Genomic DNA, 27096 nt, shown 5'->3' with positions numbered 1-27096 from the left:
TGTCGCTAGCAGACGCACGACGTTGTATTCGATTGGCTAAGCGACGTTTTATTTGCTGACAGAGAACACTTTTTAGTTTCAACATGTTTTCTGACTTGGTTTTTGTTGATATTGGTTTATGTTGATGGGAAACGGATAGGTAATTTTAAAACCTGTTTTTTCATCGTGGGAGATTATCAGTGACCGGTTGGGTGATTTTGTGTTTTAGCTTCTTATCTGTGATATTCAAATAGCTGGGAATGACTCAAGTTGGCCTCTAGAGCAGTGAGGTCTGAGACAAAAAGAACCATGAAAAAATGTATCAAGCAAGGCTATGTAAATTGTAAGCCATATTAAGTATATTCTTCATTAATGATTATAAATGTTATTTATATACACTGGATAAATGTTTTGTCTCACAGGGAAGACGTCTTGGTATCGGTTAAGCGAACATAGCACGAGCTGCCATTTGGGCGGGAATGCGTATTACCTACAACCTGATCAAAAGGACCATGAAAAAATGTATTAAGCAAGGCTATGTAAATTGTAAACCATATTAAGTATATTCTTCATTAATGATTATAAATGTTTTGTCTCATAGGGAAGACGTCTTGGTATCGGTTGGGCGAACATAGCACGAGCTGCCATTTGGGCGGGAATGCGTATTAACCTACAACCTTGAACCTGTTATTGGCTACGCGCCCTAATCCACGAAGAAGAAGAAAGAAGAAGCTTGTGCTACGTCTGCCTTATCGTTACCAACGTCTTCAGTGAAACACTTTCAGCAGTGCAGATGAGAAAAATTAATTGAGCAAATATAATGTCGTAGGTACATATCACATATAAACCAGGTTACCATCAACATGTCGGGTGTAACAGGCGGATTGCGCTGAAATTTCAGCACAGTGTCCAGAGTAATGGTGAAACTTCAGTTTTTTACATTAAAGATTATAAAGAAACACAATTTTGATGAAGAGTAACCAATGAACTTGAACAGTGAACACTAGAGTAACTAATTCAACTACTTATTTGTTGTTATGCAGACTGCCCGCCAGCGGACGGAGGCCAACCGACGGACGCCGGCTCAAAGGCCAACAGTGGCCCGCCCGCCGGCCGACACCGGCCCGCCGGCTGACGGTGGCTCGTCGACCGACACCGGCCCGTCGGCCGACTACGGCCCTCCGGCTGATGGTGGCCCGCCAGCCGACGGAGGTCCGCCGGCCATTCGTGGCACGCCCGCCGACGGCAGCTCGACTACACGTCCTGGCTATGTCACCCCCAAGATTACTTCGCCCCCCCCCCCCCCCCAAGTCCCTAGGTGAGTGGCTGGAGAGTGGAGAGAACTTTGTGTGTTGCCGGGACGGGATGCCTGCTAATGCAGGTGCCGTTGCAGGGATCGTGACGTATGATGGGTCTCAAACTCGGGCTACGACTTTTGAGTGATAAACGTATAAACAGGCTAGTGTATTGCAATTACGGCGAAGTGTGCGACAGGAAACGATATGAGCTATGAGTTGTCGTCGCCGTGGCGGAAATTTGACGACCGTAGCAACCTGTGACGTCGCCGTGACTGCTAATTGACGATCGCATTGGCTCGTGTGTAACGGTCACTGTGCCTGGTATGTGACGGCCGCCGTGACTGTTTATATAACGGCCGTCGCGACCGAAACGGGACGGTCGTCGTGAGACCTGACGTGTCGCGACTCGCTGTGTCACAGGTCACCATTTGCGGGCGCTTCATCTGACGGTGTCGTCCGACGGCTCCACGGTGACCAGCGCCGCCACTGCGGAAACCATCGGACCCCGAAAATGCTGCTAGCCGTACACGAACAAAGGCGCCAGGCACCCAGGACCAGCGCCCTGCTCCGAGGCGGTATCTAAAGAAGGCCGCATAGTGCACTTGCTGTGCTAAGGCATAGTGCGCGCTGACTGATAGGAACAAATGACGGTCAGTTATCAGATCTCAGTATGGAACTCAAGATGGTCGGAGCCGACCTGGCCCGGTGGATGGTGTGCCAGGGTTGATTAAGTGTCGAAAGGAGTGAGACGCCCAGATATGTGAAGGATACGTCGATACGAGCCCCGGCTTCGACTCCCCGTCCCAAAACGATGTTGGCGGTGATTGGAGTTTGGTATCTTTACGGATTTCCCCCCTCCCCACCCCTGAATTTGTGCTATGTAATAGGACGATAATATGTCGTGGTCTCATTCTGGCTCGATATGGTAATAGGTACTTAATTGGACAGATGTTGATGGTATTGGTGGTGGATGTAAATGACAGGTTTGGCGAGCGCGAACTAGTAATCGTGAGTGCACTAGCTGCAATCAGTCGCGCGCTTATTGCTGAGCACCTGTGAGCAAGAAAATGGTATGAAAGTGGTAGTTCGTCGTGAAATCTGTGTACTTTTGGATTAAGTTTTCAGAACGGAAGTGTATTTTTGCCGTGTCCACTGCAGCTCTGGAACAGAAACATAGAGATCGGCTGTGTGCTGTAGCAGGGGCAAGTAGTCCGTGCCAAAAAATTAAAGGTGATATGTGAATTTAAGTGAATATACCTCGCTTTATTTTCAATTTTATTATAACAGAACAAATGCGTCGACTGCTGATTACCCTCGGCTCCTAACAATAACGTTTGCAATACTGGAAAGTACATAGACAATAGATACCCTTGCGACCGACTGGCGCGATCCGAGAATCTCTCTCACTGTTTTTGCTGACCTACACACGAAAACACGGCCGAATAGCTATGAGCGAGAGCACGGAACGATGCTGGTGACTGACGGACCAGCGAAAACAGAGCTCCCGTCTACGCGCGGAACAGCGCTGATTGGCGCGGCTCACAGACTCCATTGGCTCATCAGAGTTCAGACTGTTAACGGTTGTTGCTCCTCCCTCCCCTCCCCGAGAGGGCGTAGCCAGGTAGCTTAGTTGTGTGCGCAGCTGGCAGCCACCGCCCAGTCGTCTTTTTGCATCTGTGTAACCGTTGAGTGGATGGTATCCAGACGAGCTAGGCGTCGGCGTCGCCCATCCAGCGGTCGGGCACCGGGCACGGGGCAGCGCAGGTGGACGGCCGCGGATGGTCCGCCACCGATCTCGGCACACTCTGCAGAGTGCGGCCGGACGCTCCACGGAGTTGCATATTGTCGATAGGCCGTATGGTGTCGTTGTCGTAATTATAAAAGCGTAAGTAGAAGGCTGACGCAAGATAGAATGCCTAGATCATCAACGCAAGCTTTATGTGCTGCTAACGATATGTGCGCGCTGGTTGCGGCGGTAATCGTCGAAGAAATATATAATTTATGAACGTTTCTTGATCATTGAATGATAAACATGGCAATGTTTGCCTGTTGTGAAGAAGACTCCTATACTGCCGTTCTATCGTCCGGAATTATTCGTGTCTGATAACGGCGATTCCGCCACTCTATCAGCTGATTTTTGTTTCCGAGTCACGTGACCAACCGGTGTCTCCCTGGTGAAAGACACGGTATATAGAGAACTGTGAAAGAGTGGAGCGAGGCGCGAGCGCTGCTGTATTTCGTTTTTTTTTTTTAATTTAAACTCAAGGCCGTAATTGAATTCTTCAGGTGATACTGAAAATATAACAATATTTTTAGAGCTTTTAGCTTTTTAACTGCAGAAGATCAGTAGTTTGCTGGGTGTGACAGTGCAAAGTTGGTATGTGACAAAAGTCAAGAGCGTTGCAGTTTTGCCTCAGTTTGAGGAGTTTGAGTTTCCGCCTGTGTTTAGATACCTTTCTTTTTTGGTAATGACCTTTGTGTCAGCTTATTTAAACATTAAACTCCAAATGCTCTTTTTTTCATGCATAATAATGTTGTCAGGAACAGACTTGTGCCAAGGTCCCAAAAAGGTCCGAGATCCAGGGTTCGCAGAGTCCAAGGTCTGGGACCTTGATGGATCCTGGACCTTGCATTGTCATTTTTGTCGTGAGACCTTGGAAACCCAGGACCTTAAAACATCCATGTGCCGCGAGACCTTGGAATCCCAGGACCTTAACATTTGCATATGTCGCGAGACCTTAGAATCCCAGGACCTCAACATTTGTATATGCCGCGAGACATTGGAATCTCAGGACCTCAACATTTGCATATGTCGCAAGACCTTGGAATCCCAGGACCTCAACATTTGCATATGCCGCGAGACCTTGGAATCCCAGGACATCAACATTTCATGTGACATCAACATGAGACCTTATAGAAACCCAGGACCTCAACATTTCATATGCCGTGAAACCATGGAAACCCTGAAACCATGGAAACCCAGGGGGTCAGGACCTCAAAATTTTGATATGCTGCAAGACCCTGCAGAATGCAGACCTTCAGTCCCAGTTTTATTATTTGTCATGGGATCTTAGGAGAAGGGTCTGGATCTATACCATCATATTCTTGAGGGACCTCAAGAATCCTGGAAGCTGGACCATGAGGTTTATGTTGCACATGGCCACTAAGGACCCTGCACTAGGTTTTGTCTGTAAACACTTCAGCAAATATCTATGGTTGAGCCGCTGAGCGACCAGCTGCAAGGGGCTAATATAGATACATGAAGAGAAAATGAACCAGACTGTGTAGACATATACAGAGCCAAATCATTGTCATGGCTGTGAGGCAGAACTGAAACAAGAGACCTGGTAGCTTTTTACATTATCAATGTTATGGATTATGAAACTGTCAAACAGTGGACAGTGGTGGTTTGGAAAGTTCTTTTCTAATCTCACCTCACATATTTTCTGGGCCTTGTTTTCTGGGTTGTGATATGCCGGGCTTGAAGCTACTTGGAAGCTACCCTGACCCACTGACCAAGCAAGTGTCAAACTTATTCGATTTGCAAGTCATCAAATCACCATTGCGCAATGAGCATCCAATATAAGCAATGATTCCATGAGCATGACAGTTCAACTTTTCCGTTTAGCAGGTTTTCGTCGGACAATTTTTCGTCTGCAGATTTTCGTCCGCAGACTTTCGTCTATGCATTTTTCGCCTGTGCATTTTTAAGTCCGCGCATTTTTTTCGTAAGGACATTTTCCGCCTCGTCCAGACGAAAAAAATGCCGGACAGTAAAACACTCCGACGAAAAATGCACCAAATCAATTCGTACAGACCAATAAATGCAAGACGAAAAAGTCCAAGAAAAAGTCAGACGAAAATCTGCCGACGAAGAACCGTCTGACGAAAAAATTGTCAAATGGAATTTTGTTCAGAGCCTAATGTGAATGAACAGTAAGTAAGGTTTGCGCTCGCTGATACTCTAATTCTATTGGCTTAATCGATCAGTGTTTTTTTTTCTGTGAGCGCTCGCGCAAACAAGACTTAGAACATATTTGAGTTTTTATCCAGGGCCCTGCTCGGTCGCTGTTTTTATATCAGCGTGCTGTCGGTTATTGCTGGCGCGGCTTGGCCTCTTATTGGTCTAACGAATAGACCACTTGAATTCGACCAATGAGGAGCCAAGAAGTTAGCAGCATGGTCGCAGCCTGCTGATAAATAAACGGGGTGCGAACAGAGCTCTAGGTATTATGTAACTGAATGTGCAGAAAATCGAAAGCATATACCTATCCAATTCAATTTTCCATTTTTTGAAGCCTGTAGGTTTTATTTCTGGTTTTTTGATCTTGCCTGAAAGAATACTTGGATTTCTGTCTTCAATAACTGTAAGGTGCTATCATATCCTACATTCCTAATGATCAGGTAAGATTGATTTGAAAGAACATGACAATACAAAATGCAAGGTACCTATTACCTACCTATATTTTTATGACTTTGTCCGGCTAAAGAAGGAGAGATTGATATCATGATTCATCTTTAACTTTGACTTGTGTTGAAGCTCCCCCTACCTATGTAGTATGTTGGTAAATGATAAAACCGCCACAGGTTTGCATAGGTTCTGCCCCTTTCAATGTTGCTGGGCATCTGTTGGCAGAATATTTAGAAGTAAGCCTGCTCATCAGAATGTTAGTTTAAGTTCTTGTTGTGGGACGCTGAATACTTTGGATCCTGAGATGTATTCTTGCCGTGGGACCTGTAGGACTGTGGACCCTGAACTCTGAAGTGTATACTTATCATGGGACCTTGGGGACTGTGGATCCTGAAATTCACGCTTGTCGTGGGACCCTAGGGACTGTGGATCCTGCAATGCATTCTTGTCGTGGGACCTTGGGGACTGTGGATCCTGCAATGTACATTTGCCGTGGGACCTTGGAAACCTTTGATTCTAGAAATTGAATTTGCCGTGGGACCTTGGAAACCTTGATTCTAGAAATTGAATTTGCCGTGGGACCTTGGAAACCTTGGATTCTAGAAATTGAATTTGCCGTGGGACCTTGGAAACCTTGGATTCTAGAAATTGAATTTGCCGTGGGACCTTGGAAACCTTGGATTCTAGAAATTGAATTTGCCGTGGGACCTTGAGGATCCTGGATCTTGATTTTTGGTCACGGCACAAGTCTGGTCAGGAATTATTGATTAAAGCTGAGCATTATTGAATCTGTAAAGCATCTCAATCTTGGTCTGTTCCTCAATCCTCTGCCCTGTTGTGATCATAAAACTTAAATTGTTTGTTAACTGTGAAGCATTTTTTTCATTTTTATGATTTTTCATACCCGAAGGTAAAGGTTTGTTGTCAATAGTAAAACGCTATTCGTTAGAATTTTGTTTTTTTTTCTATTAACCCTAGCCGGACCTATTGGTTTTCTACATACGCGCCGGCCGAGGGGGGGCGGGTACGACCCCCCCCCCCTCGCCGTTTCGCCCCTGGTGGAGCTAGCGCGTCGCGGAAAAAACGAGCGCCGTTTCGAGACGCAGAGATTGGTACCCGATTTTAAGGTCCTAGGTCAACCGGTGACCTCTGAGGTCAGGTCAAGTGCCCCAAGGTACGGTTCAGTTTTTGGTGAATAACTTCGCAAAAAACGGCCGCAGAGCCGCGATTTTGGCAGCATCGTGTTCGCCTTGCTCAGGCGCGTCGAATGATACACTTTTTGTTCGGGTCAGGTCAACTTAGGGTGTTGACCTCAGGTGAAGGTCAGGTCAGCACCCCCAGGTCACGAAGTTGGTCGAAAGAGGTCATGTCGCATATCATTCGATTCGGCAGGTCTTCCTGAGTCCATTGGTGGCTTTCCCGACTCGCTAGCTCAATTTGACCGGGAGTTATTGACGAAAAACTAATATGACCTTGATGACGTCATAAATGACGTCACGGAAGGTCAACATTGCAAAAGTGACGCATCTAACCTTGCAAGGAGTGCATCAAATCACGATTCTGTGTGCTTGAGATAGTTGGAGATCGCTCCCGGCGCCAGAATAGCAGTTTGAGTTTTTCCCCATTGACTTATAATGGTGAGGTCACGAAAATGACCTGACCTCATATGACCTTTAGGAAAAATCCGAGATATACAAGTTGTGAGACTCATAATGGATACTAGATCCTGCAAGTTTCATTTCCCTGTGACATCTCCTCTGGCAGTGAGGGCGTTGCGAAGTTGCGACATCTGAAGACCGTGCAGAGGTTCACTTATGACGTCATAGGTCAGTGACCTGACCTGACCTGACCCAAAAATGCGGTTGGTGTCAAAAGATGCGGCTTGGATCAAAGGTCAGGTATGCCAAGTTTCAGCTCTCTATCGCCAGCGTGTTTGGAGCTATCGCGAAAAAAACCCTATGGGGGGGGGGGGGCACCCGCCCCCCCCCTCGGCCGGCGAGGGTTAAAAATCAAATCTGAGTTCCCTGACAATTTGGCAAAAGCTGCCTGAGATTAAGCTTGGGACTGCTATCACAGATATGTCAATACTATGGATTTTGAAAAAAAAATAACAAATGAGCAGGCAGTACCAGTAGCTAGGTGGTACTCCAAGTAGAACTGAGTGGAGACAATGCAAAGAACATCAGTTTGCTTTTTTGTTCAAGCTGGTAAATGAGTTGGTAGGTACCCAAAATACTAGAGACAAGACAAAGAATGTAAGTTTTCTTTTTACTTCAAGTTTGTGAAGCTTTAAAACTGGCACACTCATCTAGTGTTCAAGTCAACTGTATGGGGTTCCCGGTTCCCTGGGATGCCGGTGAAAACAGGGCGCCGGAGGGCATTTTAGTCACGTGACATTTGGAGCTTCTCCCCCTTCGTGGGCCTTCTAGATGCTAAACGTCACGTGTGAATTTCACGAACCTTATCAAATCGCCCCAGGCGCCCTGTTTTCACCGTCGTCCGTTCCCTGCCTTCCAGAGTAGGTACAGGCACAGGGGATGGGCATATGATATGTGAATTAAGGGAGGAAGGAACCCTAGCAGAGAAACCACAAGGGTGTGCTGCCAAGCTGGGAACAAGAACGTTGTGACAACCATGATTTTCCCTATAGTTAAATGGTACATACAATGACAGATTGTATAGATTTTGATTATATACACCAGCAGCCAAAATACCAGCAATCAAGATCAAATAGATCTGATGTTTTGAGTAAAGCTCTGAACTATTTGCCCCATGGTCACAAATCTGATGTATCCATGACATTCCTCAATGCTCATATCGCATAAATATTATGATAAATTTTGTGTTTTGTAATCTTTTGAGGACCTAACAAAAAGTATTAGAATATTTAAATGTATTATGAGTGCTGTTTAAAGCAGTATTTGTGTAATTGTATCCTAACTTATATATAAACTGCTCTAATCAAGTCATGTGATGCTACCAGATTCTTTGTTCAGACAGCACCTTTTTCAACATCAATTTTGGGCACTTTATAACTTCTTTGAGGCCAAATGATTGGCCTTTTGAGATACACAATGAAACACTGAATATAGTTATGCCAAAATTTTATAATTTTTTGTGTTTTCAAACTCGGATATCCTGGCTCAAATGTTTGCTCATTTGTGTGTTAAGCCTATGGTGAATGGAAGACTTTATGCCCAGCTTAGCCAGAATATACTTCATTTTTTATATCTCAGTGTTTGGATCTTTCGCTGCCAGTGTGTCCATGTTTTAACCACACAAAGTACCACCTCCACCTGCCTCGGCGGGGCTCCGGCTGACCATCTGTGTTTGTTTCAGCACTACCCGCCACCCAGGATGGACCGGTCGCGGCGGTACGAGCCGCTCGATGACGCCTCGCAGGTGGTGGCCGATGAGCCGCCCGGCGCCGCCGCCTCGGCAGCCCTCGTGGTAAGGGCGCCACCGCAGGACCAGAGTGGACGTTGGATGCGGACACAGGGGGATCGGTGGGGTGAAAATGAGCCGGAGAAGTGTCAGAAAACGTCAGCGTTAGGTTCCGTAGGGCGGAGTGTCCCTTGTTCGTGACAGCAGACTGGGAAGTTTCAGTCACGTGGTGGCTCGTCTCTGGTCCGTGACTGCAGACTGTGAGATGTCAGTCACGTAAAGTACTGGGTGGATGTGTCACGTTTGCTGTGGGTGTGTACTGTGTGTACGTTCGTTCGCGTGTAGTGTGTACGTGTGTACGAGCCGCTGTACTGGAGGTCGATCGATGACCCTTCATCGTGTCATGTCTGTTATAACATCCCTTAGTCCGAGTTATCATCGAAGTCGGCTTCTGTGATTCTGTCTGTAAATTTACGCGCACATCCGGTCTAACTCGGTACACTTGAAAGTGTGCTGTCCGCTGCTCCGTCCCAGCATCCCTCCCTTTGTGTATCGCGGGCGTGCTCGTGTGTGTCGTAATCGGCAGTCAGAGCAGTGAGCGGCCACGGTGGTCGGCGCTGGTGACCAGACTCCAAACCACCCCCGCGCCCCGGCCGCACCGCAACCACACGGGAAAACTGGCTGACGCTGCTCGTGATATGACTCGTCACCTTCCGGTGTCCGTCGGAGAATCGATGTGATGAAATATGAACAACAAAATTACCGAGTAAGCCGGTAACTGCGGATTCCTTGGTTTTGCCAGTTGTTTTGCCAGGTCCTGCCGTTAATGAGTTGGTTTTGCGTTGCATTCTGTTCGGCCCACTGTCTAGACGGCTGTGTCCCGATCTTCTCAGCAGGACGTGGCCGTATCGGTCAACTATGAGCCGGAGGACGAGGAGCTTGCGGGAAAGGGGTGGCGTCCGCGCAGCAGCTCCGTGCGCCGGCCCGACCCAATCATCCACGAGAAGCAGCTCAAAGCCGGACACTACATCAATGCCGAGTATGAGGTCAGTCAACCGGGGCTAAAGTTGCGGTTAACATGCTCAAACGATGCAATTAATCCGTTTTCATTCACCGTCATTAGTATGGGAATGTGTTTCATTCACTGAATGACGCCATTTATCGTGTCGACTGTCGTTCTTTGTCGCTCTGTGTGTTGTCGAATTGAGCGTTAGTTGAGTGTCGAAACCCATTCATACTGCGTTGTTTTTGGCTCGCTGTGCTATCGGCCATTGGTCTCTGACGTCCAGGGGTGGGCTGGTTGTCTCTGCATTCCAGAGATGTGACAGTGTTGATACTTTGCCGGCCGTTTCAAAGAGACAGTGTCGTCCGGCCATTCCAATGTGTTTACTCCAAATGCGCAGCGGAATGAGCGTACTTGACTGGCGTGTTGCAAAACTCAATGCCTGGTGTCCGCTGGGGAGCCGCCTCATAAGCTGTTGCGTAATTTGAAAACGCTGTCGTCCATTTTCCCTTGTTGTCTTAGATCACTGTTGATTTTATGCTTGGTAGGTTTTTATCTATCTGTAATGTAAGGTGTGACGAATGAGAGACGATCAGTATTCAATGATTCACTCGAGCGATGCCCTCCACTCGCGGCTAACTCATACAACGCCCATATTTCGCAGTGGGAACTGCTTTCAAAGTCCACAGCAGATTCTACGCGCGTTAACGCCTCCCTCCCCACTGGAGGGTCCGTCGTTCACTGACCGCTCCCCTCACTCCCTCCCTCCCTCAGAGCCTGGACTACGAGGTGGTACACAGTGACATGAACATCCGCCACCAGCTGATCGTCTCGTCCTACGGCACCGTCTCCACCTGGTTCAGCCGCACGCTGGCCTGCGCCATCATCGGTGCGTCAGGGAGAAGGGAAGGGAGGCTGAGCGTTGACCTGTAGGTAAATCGGTCAACGCAGAATGTCTCGTCTTTTACCCCGAGCCATCTTTCATTCTGATATCACTGCTCTATCAAGGCAGCTTACATTGTGATTTGACGTTAGGTCTGTTATCTGCGGGCATTTCGAACAAAATACGTTTATACTGAAGGCCACTACCACATCTCTCCTTTAACTGCCGTGATCGTCTACCAGACACTCATTTACCGTTGCGCCCCTGTCCGTGTGAAGGCCCTGTCTGACATTACCGTCCGCTCCGCCAGGTGTTCTGACCTCCTTCTGTGCGGTGGCGCTCAGCTTGGCGATCGACCACACCGCGGAGGGCAAGTTCGGAGTCATCAGGAGCTGTATCCTCTTATGGCTGGTTTGGGGTCAGCTGGGAGGGTGTGGACGAAATGAGGTGCTGGGGAATCGGAGCCGTTGTTGGTGACTTGTGTGGTGTAGCTAGGGCTGCGAACTTCTGTTCATACCTGCGTAGTGCTGATTTTATGAATTGGGAGAGGCTGCTTTTTCGGCCAAAGTATGCTAAACGTTTGGTTGGTTTTAATCACCAAAAAGTAAGTTAACGACATCACATATTTTGCTGCAGCTGAGCTAGATGGCGCCAGAAAGAACTGGGAAGTGCCAACACTCTGAGCAGCATGGATTCCAAATGGATGTAGCTTATTGTAGCCTCTTTAGTAGAAAGTAGAAACTATCGATAGGTCGGTGTGAATTCGCCTTGTACGTGACAAAACGTAAATGCGATTATTGCCGTAGCCTGTGGCCTGTTTTCCCTTAACTAGTCATCTGGCGGGCACTGCCGATAGCGTTTGGTTTCCTTGACAGCGTCCGTCACAGACATGCTGGACTGCACTGGCTGGCGCTGTCTGGCCGTCCCTTTCAGCATTTGGCTGGCGTTCAACCTCGCCTTTGCCGTCATCGCCTTCCTCATGGTCTATATCGAGGTATGTAGTAGTGTGCTCTGTCGCACAGGGAGGATCTATTGCCTAAGGCCCAGCTGGGAGGGGGATGCTTTCTATCGATACGAGACGGGATGGTGCCTGGTGGTGCCATTGATGTGGGAACTGGAAAGGTTTTACATGGACCTGTTTCGTGACCAGTGCTGAATGAGTGAAGTATTATAACCAGAGTGACGTCTCATTGTAGCACTGCCAGAATGAGGTGATAATCAATGGGCATAATGCCCTACGTGTCTGAAACACGCCTCGGTTGTTTGACGCAGCATCAAGTCGATCGTTGATATAAGTACCATCAGGCCTATGCGTGACACTCGTTGCTCCCATCACCTCTGACCTGCCCCCGTGTGCCGCTGTCGCCGCCAGCCGGTGTCGATCGGTAGCGGGATTCCGCAGGTCAAGTGCTACCTGAACGGCGTCAAGATCCCGCGCTGTGTCCGGCTGCGCACGCTCGTGGCCAAACTGATCGGCGTCTACGCCTCCGTGATGGCCGGCCTGCCGGTCGGAAAGGTGCGACTGGGGAGAGTTTTGCCAAGTCAATGTCACATAGGGGCTGCTTGCGTATGCTGTACGAGGTGTTAATATTGTATTTTGTATCACACATGAATCCGGCTCAATCCCTGCGCATTTCGTTCGCTAATTTGTGATCCACCGTCCGCAGGAAGGGCCTATGATCCACTCGGGCGCCGTCATCGCTGCCGGCTTCTCTCAGGGAAAATCGTCCTCGCTCAAATTCACCTCGCCGTTCTTCAAGTAAGTGCTGACCGACGATACATACTTCGTCTACCAAATGAAGGTCGTCGTGTTCGGAGCTGGCTTCCAGTGGTTACTATATCTTACCGTCTTTCTGTGTCTTCTGCGTCTTCTGCCTCTCCCATTCCGCTGACCCGACCCGCTCCGCCCGTGTCCCGTCAGGAATTTCCGAGAGGACCACGAGAAGCGTGACTTTGTGGCGTGCGGCACCGCGGCGGGAGTGTGCGCAGCATTCGGCTCCCCGGGAGGTGAGCTCCAGAGAGCCGAGGACTTGTCTGGAGTGCTGGGCTGTTTGGAGGGTAGGACTGTCCTGGACATTCCCCTGCCACGCCTGCAATGTGAAATATCATCAGTTTTCCAACATAAACCGGTTTCCTGTGATCGGTGGGAACTGGGAGGGAACTATGGCGTATTTTGTCCTCGGTGAGACAGTTTGCTAGTTTGTGTTAGCTGTCACTATCTGTTAGTTGAACGCAGTACCCATCGCAATTTCAATCGTGAAGCACATCGCACAGCTCGGCAGCCGCCGCCGGCTCACCCACAGTTCCCCGTGTGCCCGCCAGGCGGCGTCATGTTCGCGATCGAGGAGGGCGCCAGCTCTCTGCACCAGGACCTGCTCTGGCGGTTCCTGTTCACATCCTTCCTGGCCTTCATGGTGCTCAAAGAGGCCCTAACCTACATCTACGGCCAGCCAGGTACCGTGGGGTGGGGCAGAGCATTACAGGGAGAGGGGTTGGAGATGCGCATACTGCTGATCGGTGTGAAATGAGGCGCAGGATCATGGGGATTGCAGACACTCACAGAGTAACGTCTTATCAAGGTATCGTTTGTTTTTCAACTTTTGTAACCGATGGACAATTCATGCTTTTGTAACGGGGTCTGGTGAATTATAATTATTATTGGTGCCATTCGCTCGTCTGTGTCTCGGACAGATTAGGGGTTATTGCGGGCCTAACAGTAAAATTATTTGCACTGAAACACGACTTAGAGCCAGTCAAATTTTAGTCACCCTCGTTTTGACAATTCCCCGCGGTTCCAGTTCCCTCGATCTGACCTGACCTGCCTATCTGATCTATCACACCGCCACCCGTCCGCCAGGTCACCTGCTGTTCACGGGCCTGCTGGATTTCGGCTCGTTCGGCCAGGCGCGTATCAGCTCTCTGGGCTACGAGGGCCTGGCGTACGGGCTGCTGGCCGCCTTCCTCGGCCTGCTCGGCGCGCTCTTCGTGGCGCTCAACGTGCGGATCAGCCTGATGAGACGCAGGTGAGAAAAGAGAAGGATAGGGAATAGGGATAGATAGACGGGGGATACGACCAAAGGGACCAGGACAGGGACATACAGATGGGGCATGGGAATAGATTAAACAACGAACAAGACGGCTGGGTGGTTTCCGTTACCAGCTATTTTGGTGCAGTGCCGTCTGTCTGTCCTGACTTTGTCATTGGTTCAGTCTCGTGGCCGTCCTGTGTGCTACCTCTGTCCGCCGACCTCAGATACCTGACCTGGTCGCTGCGCTGCTCAGAGGTATGTCTCTTGTTGTTGTTGTTGGCGTTCCGGCCGTCCCGGGAGGGCCCCAGCCCCCCTCGGGGGCGACACTTGCGACGTGCGCGCAGGGAGGGCAGCAGGCCTCCAGACGGGTTCCGGCGGGCTCAGACGCCGGGTAGGGCCGGAAAAACCAGCACCCCGCCAGAGTGTCTAGCGCCGTGGGCGCTCTATAGTCGGCCCAGGCGCCACAGGAACTTGTTGTTGTTGTTGTTGTTGTCGTTCCGGCCGTCGGGCCCGGTGGGCCCACATGGGGGGCCCGTGAGGGCCCCAGCCCCCCTCGGGGGCGACACCTGCGACGTCCGCGCAGGAAGGGCAGCAGGCCCCCGGGCGGGTTCCGGCGGACTCAGACGCCGGGTAGGGCCGGAGAACCCGGCACCCCGCCAGAGTGTCCAGCGCCGTGGGCGCTCTATAGTCGGCCCAGGCGCCGCAGGAACTCGATAACCCGGCATGGGTCAGCGAAGACCTCCCGCAGCGTCGGGTCCTCTCTCCCGAAAACGTCGTGACGGACGCGGGCCGTCGCGGGGCACGACGTCAGGAAGTGTTCCGCGTCCTCCCTGACTCCGCCGTCGCAGGTCGGGCACCCATCGTCCTCCTCCGCCCCGATGAGGTGACGGTAAGCTTGCAGGGCAGGAGAGTGGCCGGTCCGGAGGCGCGCCAGAGCGGTGCCCTCTCTCCTAGACAGGCCGAGCCTGTCTGCCAGCCTGACCCTGCCCGGGCCAACGACATCGTGGTAGTCGTGGCTTAGGTGCGGGCGGGTCGCGGGAGCCGGTCGGGAGTGGCGCGTGCTCTCCACCCACTCTCTGCTCACGTGGCGCTTCAGCAGGCTCTTGGCCGCCGCGAAGGTGATGGGCGTCCCGTCCTGCGGCAGCTCAGCGGCCTCCCTGGCCACGGCATCGGCGATCTCGTTGCCGGCGACTCCCGCGTGACCGGGAACCCACTGAAGGTCCACGCGGTGGCGTCGTCCTAGTCGCCGGAGGGATAGCCAGACTTGGTCAGCGACCCGTTCAGTCTGGTTGGCCGGGCCTTCCCTCAGACGCATGAGGGATGATAGGGAGTCGGTGCACAGCTGGATATTGAGTGCAGGGTCTTGATCGGTGAGGATGGACTCGATGTATTTGAGTGTCTCTCGTAGAGCGAGAAGCTCCGCTGTGTAGCTCGACGTGAAGCGCCCCGCTGGCGCTCGGATCCTCTTCACTTCCCTGCCGCTCCTATAGACGACTGCCCCTGCTCCGCCTCGTTCTGTGCCGGCTGTGGCCGAGCCGTCCGTGAAAGCCTGGACGTCCGGGTTCGGCAGTCCGGCTAGCGTCTCCTCGGCGGCAGTCCGTCGCTGTTCGGCGGGGGCGTTTTGCGGTAGCGGCCTCACAAGTCCGGTGTGGAAGAGGACCGTTGGAGGTGGCGGTGACTCCCAGGGAGGGGTGCTGGCAACCACCAGGAACGGTTCGCGTGGGAAGTCGTCTAGGCCGGCGTCTTTGGATATCTCTTGGCCCGTCCGTGCCCATCCTCTGTCGTAGCGCAGACGTTGCCGGGGGCGGTTCTCAGGGAGGAGGATCCGCTGCACAGGGTCGCCTGGTAGGTCCCGGGAGTGGCGCTCCATCGCCACAGCCGCCAACTGCCTCCGCCGCGCCGAGAAAGGCAGGAGATCCGCCTCTCTGGCCAGGGCGTCCACTGGTGTGGATCTGACACATCCGGTGATTGTCCTGCACGCCTGTCTTTGCACCGTTTCCAGCTCCCTCAGGCCAGACTCGCTGAGGCCGGGCATCCAAGCGCCGGCGGCGTAGTCGGCGCAGGCGCGAGAGAAGGCGAGGTATGTGCTGCGCAGATCAGACGGTGAGCAGCCCCACGTCGTGCCGCTGATGGCCCGGAGGACGTTGTTCCTTTGGAGCATCTTGGCCTTGATCGTCTTCACATGTCCCGTGAAGGTGAGGCTCCTATCGAGGGTGATGCCCAGGAACGTCGTGGTGGGGGAGAACTTCACTGGTTGGCCCTGGAACTGGAGCGCCGCTTCTCGCCGCGCCTCAGCTGGGTCAAGCGTGAAGATAGTGGAGGTAGTCTTCTCCAGGCTGACCACCATTTTCCAGCGTCGGGCCCACTCCTCCAGGCTGTCCAGGGCACGCTGCACCTTGGTCTCGGCGGCAGAGACGTCACGGTCGCTGCACCAGATGGCCAGGTCGTCGGCGTACAGCGACGCCGACACGCCCGGTGGGAAGTCGTCGGTGATGTCGTTGATGAATAGGTTGAACAGCGCCGGGGATGTCACCGCGCCCTGGGGGGTGCCGTCGCGGAGAACCCGGAACTTGCTCCTTGTGTTGTTTATTCTCACGCATGCTTGACGGTCCCGGAGGAAGGCCCGGAACCATGCTACGTAGCAGCGGGGGAGCCCGAGGCGGGACATCTTCCAGAGGAGGCCCGTGCGCCATGCCTTGTCATAGGCTGTGGAGAAGTCCACCGTCACCAGCAGGGTCCGCTTCCTTTCTTCAAGGCCATCCGCCGTCGCCTGTACCAGCCTCAGAATCTGATCCTCCGTCGACCTGTGTTTCCGGAAACCGGCCTGGTTGGGGTTCAGGAGTTGGCGGTGTTCCAGCAAGTACATCAGGCGGCGGTTGATGAGGCGTTCCAGCAGCTTCGACGTCGAGCTCAGCAGACTGATGGGGCGGTAGGACTTGACCTGGTCGGGTGGTTTGCCTTTTTTCAGGATCGGGACGATTTCTGCCTTGGTCCAGATGGAGGGTAGCTCGCCCCTCATCCAGGAGAAGTTGAGGAGTTGTAGGAGCCTGGCACGACCTCTTGTCCCCAGACGGACCAGCATCTCGTTAGCGATGCGGTCCAGTCCGGCGGCCTTCCTCGCGGGAGCCGGCTCAGTTCCTCCGTCATTTCCGCCTCGGAGAACGGGGAGCAGCATCCCCGTCTACTGTGGCCGCACTGGGTGCAGGGCGTGCGGAGGAAGTCCGTCAATTCGTGGGTCACTCGCCGGTCCTCCCGGACTCGTGGCGGTAGGTGGCTGACGGCGCTGTACACGCGCATGAAAGCGTCCGCCTTCTCGCTGTCCTTAGAGGTCCGGCGGTTCCCCACCCGGAGTGTGGCGTCATCCCTCCTCGTAGTGGCGGAGCGGCCGTCTATGGCTCGGATGGTGGACCACACCTGGCCCACATCGGAGCGGAGCGACAGCCCGGACGCAAACGTCCGCCAGGACTCCTGCCGCGCCTTGGTGATGGTGAGGCTCGCCTCCTTGGCCGCTTCTCTCCAGGCCGCGCCGGCCGCCGGATCTGCCTTGGCCTGGGCTCGGAGCTCGTCCCGTCTCCTGACGGCCTCGTCCACCTCCTCGGTCCACCACGGCACAGGGTCACGCCTGGCGCCACAGGGGATAGCCCTGGCCGCCGCAGTGATGACTAAGTCATTGAACTGGTAGGTTGCAGCCTTTAGGGGTGTGTGTTCGTCCCACTCTGGGGAGGCCGCCAGTTTTTCTTCAATGATCTTCTCGAACAGGGCCCAGTCCGCTTTCTTGAAGGACGGCTTGGTCTTTCGCTTCTCCTCTTTCTTCCGTTTACCCACCCGCACTTTGACCAGTATCGGGAAGTGGTCCGACGGTAGTGCTGTTAGGGTCTCCCACTCCACCCGGTTTGTGAGCGACGAGTGGTGCAGCGTGATGTCCGGCGTTGAGAGGGCGTACGGGGGGGCCGGGCTCTGTCGGGTGCCACAGGAACTCGATAACCCGGCACGGGTCAGCGAAGACCTCCCGCAGCGTCAGGTCCTCTCTCCCAAAAACGTCGTGTCGGACGCGGGCCGTCGCGGGGCACGACGTCAGGAAGTGTTCCGCGTCTCTCGTGGACGTTGTGTAACGCTGCGTTATTCGGACAACCTCAGGTACACTCGGGGGCAGATTGATGTTCCACCACTCCCTACCCATCGGGCTCCCATGGCTCAGCACTGGCTGCTGCCAGTGTTGCTTGCCCTCAGCACTGCTCAGCACTGTCTGCCAGTGCCAGTGCTGCCAGTGCTGCCACTAGCAGCAGCCAGTGCTGAGCCATGGGAGCCCGATGGGTAGGGAGTGGTGGAACATCAATCTGCCCCCGAGTGTACCTACCTGACCTCGTGACCGCTGCGCTGCTCCGAAGTCTCTCGTGGCCGTTCTGTGATACACTGCCCGCCCGTGTTCTCTGTCCTTAGGTACCTGACGTCCTGGCCGCTGCGCTGCTCCGAGGTGCTGCTTGTTTCGGCAGCTATGGTGCTGATGGCGCTACATATCATCATGGTGTCGGGGGACGCCAACATGTACGGCAGCAGCATCAACACCTACATACGCAGGGTGAGAAAAACAACCCGTACTGTATGTACGGCAGTAGCATAAACACCTATAACATACGCAGGGTGAGCAGTAACACCCTCATACGCAAGATAAGATCATAGATTGTTAATACTCAGCCATTATTATTTCTCTTGTTCCTTTACTGCCGGGCCTTGTCCGTCCGTCAAACGATTCACGGTTCAGCCCCGCCGCCTGCCTCTGACTGAGCCCATGTGATGGGTCGGCGGAGCTGCTGTCTGCTCTGCACCGATTCCACATGTCGCCGTCAAACACAACAAACGGCCCGTCCGTGAGCCGCCGAGATAGCGTCCGCATGACAACCGGAGCCCGCCGGACCGAGGGCCGAGATTTACTGCCGGGCTCTGCCGAACCAGCCGGGCTGTGGGCTGGGGGGCTGCTGACTGCTTTGACCGCCGGGTCCCCGCCTCGGGTCCTGACATTAGCTTCTGTCTCCACCTCTGTGTAATAGGTCCCCGTATGTCCATACTGGCAGTACATAGCCCAGCTACCAGTGCCGTCGGTGAAAATTGCCCATGCGTCTGTGACGCGAGTGCGAGATGATCCCGCGTATTTAATGATTCAGAGTTCAGACGTGTAAGATGACCTCTCCGTCTTTATTCACCCCCCCCCCGTGTAAGGTAACTCTTCGTCTCTACTGACCTTCAGCTAAAGATAAAGACCGTAATGTGAGATAACCTTTCCCTTTTCTGACCCCCCAGTGCAAGATGACTCCCGACGTGCTGGCTATGACGGACATGCTGCTCCAAACCCCAGAGGCCGGTCTTCGCTCCCTGCTACACGCTGAGTCTGGTGAGATGGCGCCCGGGGCGACATCGTCGTCACCCAATACTGGTGTCAACTGGCAACTGTGGCCTCCAACCTTACGCCCATTAAACGGAAAACTGGCTTACGGTGGTAATCTCTTTCATACAGTTTCTTTTAAGATGGGTAGACTTCAGCGGGGGCGTTGCCATGCTAAGTTACAGAATGCCCCACGGATACTACTGTCTCTTTCCGGGCACTGATTCCCTCTCCCTTCCCGTTATTTTGGCCTCAGGGACGTTCCCGCTGGTGCCGGTCGGCATGCTGGCCGTCTACTACTACGTGATGACGTTGTGGACGTACGCGCTGCCCGTGCCCAGCGGTGTGTTCATCCCCTCGCTGGTCACCGGCGCCGCCTTCGGACGCTTCTTCGCCGTCCTGCTCATCGCGTACCTGCCTGAACAGGTGAGGATGATATGGTGAAACGTCCATAGCTGTATGTCTCCGCGAAGGCTAGAAGTGCTGGAGGACAGGTGCCATAGCATGCCTGCCTGAACAGGTGATGTGGCGAACCGTCCGTCTGCGCTTGCGCCATTTGACCTTTGTAAAGGCGGCCGCGTCTGTTCTTCACTTTTCACCTAATTCTGACGGCCGCCAGGATCAGGTGTGGACGCGGGCAAGTTAGCGCTGTCTGACCCCTGTGTTTCTCGTTAGGACTAGCTGGACCCGGGCAAGTTCGCGCTGTTCGGCGCCGCTGCCATGTCTGTGTGACATCCGTGTTCCCCCTCCCCCAGGACTGGGTGGACCCGGGCAAGTTCGCGCTGTTCGGCGCGGCAGCCATGCTCGGCGGCGTGGTCCGAATGGCCATCTCTCTCACCTTTATCATCGTCGAGGCGGCTGGCGTCATCAGCTTCGGGCCGCTGCTCATGTTCGTCTTCATCATCTCCAAATACGTGGCTGACTGCTTCAACGAGGTAGGCAGCGCGACCGGCGGGACACTGGATCGCAGTGTCGTAACGGTGTGCAATGCTGGCAGTCGTGTTTGTTGAGCTGTCTCCTGTTGTTTGACCCGCTGTCAATTACTATCCGTAATGCTTACCACCCGGCTGGCACCGTGTGCTTGGTTATCAGTTTAGCGCCCGTATCTACTGCACCTACGTGCCACATGTTTTCTAGATGGCTACGCCCCCTCTGATGGGCCCTTGTGCGGTTTGATGTTTTTACAGAGTTTGTATGACGCACACATAGAGCTGGACGGCATTCCTCTGCTCAGCTGGCGACCGCCGCCGCAAAGTGAACACGTCTCCATCACAAAGGTAAGGCGCAGAGGGAGCTCTGCCGTACTGGGTATGACAGTTTGAGCTGTGTTTGATCTGGGGCTATACGAGTATGTAGTTAGAAAGCTTTGAAGTCGGGTAAATACCTGTGCTACAGTAATTTAATTGATAACATCGGTAAAATGTCCTTCAAATAAACGTTTTTTTTTTTTTTGCTTAATGCTATTTAACAGTTGCATTACAATAAAAACGGAATATTATCTACGGCCACTTACCACGGTGCCTGTTACTGATTATTGTTGAGTACTGTTCCACTCTCACTGTTGTGTGATGACACTGCAGCTGCGGGCTGGTAGCGTTAGCTCCCGCCCACCTCCCCACCACATCTCCACTACTCCACTGCATCATGCCTGCCCTATAAGGTGTCACATGACGCCTTATGTGATCCGTTTCCAGGTGATGTCTGCGCCGGTGCGCGTGGTGCACCCGCAGATGACTGCCGGTGACGTGTACGACCTGCTCGACAGCTGCACCCACAACGGCTTCCCGGTGGTGGATCCGCCGAAACCGGGCGTGAGTCAGCAGAGGAGGGGTGGATCGGAGTTCGGGATGGAGTCAGTGTGTTGGGTGGGTTTGGCGATGTTAACGCACAACGGACTGGTGGTTGGTGTGGCAGTCTTGATGTGAAGTGTTGATAGATTTGGGCGTGCTGTATATCTATTCATTACAGCTGATCCATCCACCAGCAGAAGCCAGTGCGTCATGCGTGTTCATTACTGATGCCCACCTTCCCCCAGCCTCCCTCCTGGCAGATTAAGTCGGCGGCTGCGCTTTCCTAACCCTTCTCTCCGTCCTCCCAGCAGAAGCCGTCAGCGGCCACCCGTCCCCCGGTGGAGCCGTGCCAGTCGGACTGTTCGGACGACGAGGCGCGGGTCTCGCCGGCCCGGGCGGCGGAGACGGCCGGCCGCGGCCCGCTGCCGCACTACGGGCGCTACCGCGGCCTCCTGCTGCGCTCCCAGCTCGTCGAGCTGCTCAAGTACAAGGTGTACGACGGCAAGACGGTGCTCTACAACGACGACTATCCGCGCTACCCGTCACACAAGGTGAGAGTGTAGAACAGGGCACGGGTTCGGCTCACGACGACGACTAGCCACGGCACCACCTGTCATACAAAGTGAGAATGCAGAGCCCGTGGTACGGACCAGGCTCACAAACTCACGACTACCCGCCAGGCCAGCTACCCGTCACACAAGGTCCTTTACTCAGGCCGAGTTTAATCATCTCTAGTTGCTGATTGTCCGTTTCACTGGACGTCAGTTAGTGCGATCGATGCTCCACTGACGACCCCCTCTGTGCCCAGGAGGTGCACCTGTCGGAGGGCGAGCGGCACATGAGGATGAGCCTGCTGCCCTACATGAACCCCGGCTGCATGGTCATCATGGAGTCGGCCAACCTGCCGCGCGTCTACGCCGTCTTCAGGGCGCTGCTGCTGCGGCACGTTCCAGTCGTCAACCACTACAACCAGGTGATTTACCACTACAACCAGTTGACCTGTCACTCTGATCAGGTATTTACCACAGCAACCGGGCATTTGGCACTACGACTAGATGATTCAAACATATCAGGACGTTATCAAACCTTCAACCTCACACGATTTTCGTCCGAACCACTGCTCAACAGGATGGCAGGCTTTTTGATCCGTGATTATATCGAGGTGATGCAGTGCATTAACTTTTAAGGGGGCTCTGAATGGACTCTGAAATGTTCGTTCAGACAACTTTACGATGCACCTGCCGGTCCCCACTGCAGAATGGGCCCGGATGGGCATTCGCACCCTGAGCAATTCCTGCTGCCCGACAGTGTTTGATGTTAAAACTTTACAAGTGTTGCAGTGGCAAAAGTTAGCTTCGAGTGATTCTTTTCAATTAAAGCATCCCGTTCATTTGTTAGCTCAAGTGAACGGCTCAGACCCCAGTGTTGTGGATTGGGATGTTTTTTTCTGCCTACAATTGCGACGAAGTAGGTCGCCGTTGTAGTTAGGCCTGTCCCGACTATCCCTGTTCAGGTGATGGCTCCCCTCCCCCGGGCAGGTGATCGGTTTTGTGACCCGGAAGAACCTAGCCCGGTACCGCGATTCTCCTCATGTGCCTGTTCAAGTGATGACCCTCTCTCCCCTCTCCCAGGTGATCGGTATCGTGACCCGTAAGGACCTGTCCCGGTACCCCCGACCCTCCCTGTTCAGGTGATGACCCTCTCTCCCCTCTCCCAGGTGATCGGTATCGTGACCCGCAAGGACCTGGCCCGGTACCCCCGGACCCTTCCATGTGCCTGTTCAGGTGATGAGCCTCCCTCCCCTCTCACAGGTGATTAGTATCGTAATCCATAAGGACTTTGCCTGGAGCGGTACCGCGACCCTCCCCATGAGTCCGTTCAGGTGATGACTCTCCCCTCTCGCCCTCCCCCTCCCAGGTGATCGGTATTGTGACCCGTAAGGACCTGGCCCGGTACCGCGCCGGCGGCCCTATCTGGCGGCGCAGCGTGCACCGTGTGCCCGTGTGGCGGCCGCCGCCGCCGCCGTCCGTGGCCGCCCGGCTGCCGCTGCGGGGCGTCTGCCGGCACACCCTGGCGCGCCGCCTGGAGGCCCGCGCCGAGCTGAGGAGGGAGAGGGAGGGTGAGGCGGGCCCCGCGCCGCCCCAGGAGCCCACCTTCCATCGGCGGTCACCAGCGGCCGCCGGGGACGGGGACGGTGCCGAGAGAGAGCCAATAGTGGTCTGAGACCGGAGACCGTAGCAGACCACCACCGCGGGGCCGAGAGAGGGTATGTGGCTGACCAGACTGCCGCGAGACAGAGAGAAGACTAGTGTGACCACTGGATGAGAGGACGAGCGAAAAGGTCGGTACGCGGCTGAGAGGGCACTTCTGAGTCTAGTGGCCGAGAGCAGCTGAGGTAGATGTGTGTGGAGAAGATATCCGAGACACGAGGGAATGACGAGAGGCTGACATGCCGAGAGAAGGGAGGGTTGTGTGTGTGTGTGTGTCAAAGAGGCCCAGAGATGTGAACGGTGCAGATGGTTGGATGAGCGAGACCAGAAGAGAGTGTAGCGTCCAGCTCTGCCCTGCTGGTAGGGCTTGCTTTTCATCCAAGGCTCTGCTGTGACCGAATGACGTGTCTGTCCATGGTGGTGCGATGACGCCTGTCCTGCCTCCGATGACGGTGTGCCGAGTGCGGCCGTAGCGCACAGAGTGACTGGGCACATGATGAGGTGAATGACTGTCATCTCAGTCGTGGTTCACCGTGCCTTACCAGGCTGTTACCAAAGCGGGCCAGCGTCCGCCGTCTTTCCGAGCCGCCGTCTGCTATCGGACTCTTCGGTAATGTGCTGGTCTAGTGGTCGAAGCGGGTGCAGCGACTGGCCAGGGCGACAGCAGACGTGTAGGATAAAGCTCGACTGTAGTTAGCGATGAGCGTGCGTACGGTTTGCTTAGCCGATGTAATGCGCTGTAAGTTCCTATCGAAACTTCCCCGGCCAGAGCTTTACGGAGGTTCAGACCGCGTCGTGCCGCGTATTGAATCCATCATGACTTGTCTGGAAACTCCGGTCACCATCGCTGCTACTGGGGCCTGCTGAGACTGGCACTTGTATCTCCTTTGGCCGGTCCTCGGGCCAGGGATGTAGGACATATCGGGTATGTATAAGTGTTGGGTCTTATCCACGCTTTTTCCAATGCCACATATTTGACAGGCAGTAGATTTCCTTTAGATTGCAGCGTGACCTACTGAGCTACACACCAGCGTGTTCATGATACAAGTATATTTGTCTCTCTAACGGCGCGAGCTTGTACCTCGTGTTTTAGTGTAGCTATGCCCAGTATTACAAATCTCAGTTGCCATTGTTCACAGCTCAATCCAGGGTCCAATGTAAAGTCATCAGTGCAGACTGGTTGGACGCAGATTTATTTTTATCGCTGTTCCTACTAATATCTACACAAAAGACTAGATTTGCTCATCAAAATGCATGTTCATTGATATCTTATGTAGACACATACATTTAGCATTGTAACATTGATCTGTATCATTTTGTGCGCATGTATCCGGTAATTGTTCGCCATATTTATCATATTTATCCCAGACATATGCCGCTTGCGATATGCGTATAGTCCATTGCTAGTTTTAGCGTGTCCTGTGGGACCAATTTTATCGGACTGTCCCCGTAATTTGCCCGTTCCCTCGCTCCTCTCTATCCTCCCGTCACTCAATCGTTACCATGACAACTACAACAACATTGCAGGCCTTTCCGTCATACCTGCTTTGTTTGATTCCTAGCTTCGACCTCACGTACACGAAAAGCTTCTCCGTTTTATTTTACATCGCTTATTGTCGCTCAATATGTAAAAGATACAAAACAGCTGACTTTTTCATAATACTTCTGCAGCTCTTCCGTCGCATTGCTCTTATCCTTTGTTACCTACTTTACTTTTTCGGCTCACTCATTTATGATTTTCATCCTTATGCTGACTCCTCCACTTGCTGAATTGCTATGAGATGTGTACTTTTAAAGACGTTTGGTCGCTACCAGGCGTGTTAGCCATTTGGTCGCAACTGAGCTGTATTTTAAGGGCATCTGATTTGTTGGTGCTAGTTTCAGGACTGTATTTTGTACCCGATACAGGACGATGCATGTCTTTCCATGTAATAAACCCATGTTCGCACTGATTTGTGTGTCTCTAGGGAGTTGAACTTGCTGATGGCGCTTGCGTGTACCATATGACGTAAGGAGCAAATAATTGAATGATACGTATTTTTATTTCCTTTCTTGTCACCAGCAGATACCGAAAACTTATCTCCCCTCCCCCCCCCTTCAACAAAATAATAGTCGTCCGCATCGCGAATTGTTCACATGTCCACGGAAACGGGGTCGTTGTACTGGTCGTAGAACCAGCTGTTCGCGAGCAGTGTTCGGGGCTGAAGTGGCGGCCATAGTGGCTGGTTCAATGTGTCGACACTAACCTGGTCATCACTGCCGGCGCCCCCGGCCCGTCAGGTCGCCCAGGATCGGCCCGGTCAGGCGATGTTTCATGTCGAGCTGCATCTCCCGCTGGCCGCCGCCGGGCCACTGTAATTTGCTTGACAGGTGTATGTCGAATCGGTCGTTGGAAATTAACAGATTGCCACTGTTGAGCGCTGGCAGCGGGGTTTATTGTTCAATTGGCAGGAGGGTCGGTCAGGACTGGCCTGATGGCCGCGTCACCTGTCGTTACCCGGGCCCGGTGGGGCGGCGACACGCAACTGATGGCCGGCAGGAGCCCTGCCTGCCGGTGTGGGGACCACAGGGAGGGCGGTCCTCGGACGGAGGCAGTCCGACTGAACCCTGTCCGACGGGAGAGGAGAGGACAACCTTCGGAGAACATACAGTCCGACCAACACCCTGTTACAGTTGCGAGCTGATTTTCTTTTTCACGCATCGCCATAGGATTCATGCTAAAATCGGATCTCTCAGTCTCCATGGTCCCATTAATCCCCGCTTACGGCCACCAATGGGGTAAAACAGGTGGGCTATGGTGGGCTATGACAGCATACGATGATACGGGTATATGTTGAACGATCAGCTCTCCATCTGCCGTTTCTCCAAAATCACCCGTATGGATGGAGGTGGCCAAAGCAGTTTTTTGATACACATATTATACAACAATGCATGGGTAGCCATTACCTGTCTCTGTTTACCAGGTCGGCACCGATGTCACTCATTACCAGCTGACTGGTGACCTTGATTGTCGCGCCATGTGTCAATGGTCTGTCTGGAGGGCAGCAGGGCCGGCAGATAACGAAACCGGACAACTATTAATCAACGCCACAAGAACGGACGCGGACGGAGCGGCTGGTTTTTGCCGACCCCGCGGTCACACTACCAGTCCCGGTCGCACGCATTAGCGGCCCGGCGCCGCCCGCACGCTCTGATGAAACGGTGCTGGTGCCGTGGCGAAACGCGCTACCATAACACCGGATCGCTGACGGCCTATTGCCAGGAGCATCAACTATCTTCCCGATCGGTGGGTAGTTTTGCCCGGAAGCATTTCAAATTGATTGAGTCGAGGTCTTATGAACGAATAATTTAAACGTTCACACTTATACTCGTAGCACCCACAGGGGGAGTGGCTGGACGGACAGTGTACACCCGCTTCTGTTTTTTTTTTTTTTTTTGCAAATAACTCGCGTAAAATGCAAAACAAGACCGTAGAATTTTCAGGTTAATTAATTTTATATAAAAAACTACCTAAATTGTATGCCTACCAAGTACCGACCCAAATATCTTTTGACCTGTGACCTTTTTCTCGGGACCATAGTAGGCCAGGGCAGCGATTCGGTGGATGTCAATTGTCAGCCCACATTATCCGTGCGTTTCCATACTTTTTTACGATAAGAACGGACCAACATATGCTGTTTGTCCCATGCATTATAGTGGCTGCCAAATCCACGTGAAGGTCGGGTGTAG

At 53.2% G+C, this 27096-nt stretch overlaps 1 protein-coding gene and 1 long non-coding RNA gene across 5 annotated transcripts; both read left to right on the top strand.

The window, feature by feature from the left end:
- Positions 1-33: 33 nt before the first annotated feature.
- LOC122378730 lies at positions 34-2895 on the top strand. Its single transcript, XR_006256071.1, has 3 exons — positions 34-322; positions 1023-1297; positions 1698-2895. It is a non-coding gene; the product is annotated as an uncharacterized LOC122378730 (long non-coding RNA).
- A 574-nt stretch (positions 2896-3469) lies between these two features.
- LOC122378729 (H(+)/Cl(-) exchange transporter 7-like) lies at positions 3470-25319 on the top strand. Of its 4 annotated transcripts, none has more exons than XM_043360172.1 (20): positions 3470-3654; positions 9028-9138; positions 9966-10118; positions 10850-10964; positions 11269-11352; positions 11846-11952; positions 12331-12474; positions 12626-12717; positions 12880-12965; positions 13281-13412; positions 13816-13981; positions 18428-18566; positions 19286-19376; positions 19624-19793; positions 20123-20302; positions 20555-20644; positions 21062-21178; positions 21469-21708; positions 21966-22130; positions 23075-25319. In XM_043360172.1, exons 2-20 carry the CDS (start codon positions 9046-9048, stop codon positions 23378-23380), a joined length of 2670 nt encoding a protein of 889 aa, XP_043216107.1. In that variant the 5' UTR covers positions 3470-3654; positions 9028-9045; the 3' UTR covers positions 23381-25319. The 4 variants fall into 4 exon arrangements, with proteins under 4 accessions (XP_043216107.1, XP_043216108.1, XP_043216106.1 ...); XM_043360173.1 differs by having other exon boundaries at positions 3495-3654; positions 9969-10118; XM_043360171.1 differs by having other exon boundaries at positions 3495-3654; positions 9969-10118; positions 21466-21708.
- The last annotated feature ends 1777 nt before the right edge of the window (positions 25320-27096 follow it).

Source organism: Amphibalanus amphitrite, unplaced genomic scaffold (genome assembly GCF_019059575.1).
Source record: "Amphibalanus amphitrite isolate SeventyFive unplaced genomic scaffold, NRLGWU_Aamphi_draft 000064F_arrow, whole genome shotgun sequence".
Taxonomy (NCBI): Eukaryota; Metazoa; Arthropoda; class Thecostraca; order Balanomorpha; family Balanidae; genus Amphibalanus; species Amphibalanus amphitrite.
The sequence above is the reverse complement of the archived record's forward strand: the minus strand, read 5'-3'. Positions and strand labels throughout refer to the sequence as shown.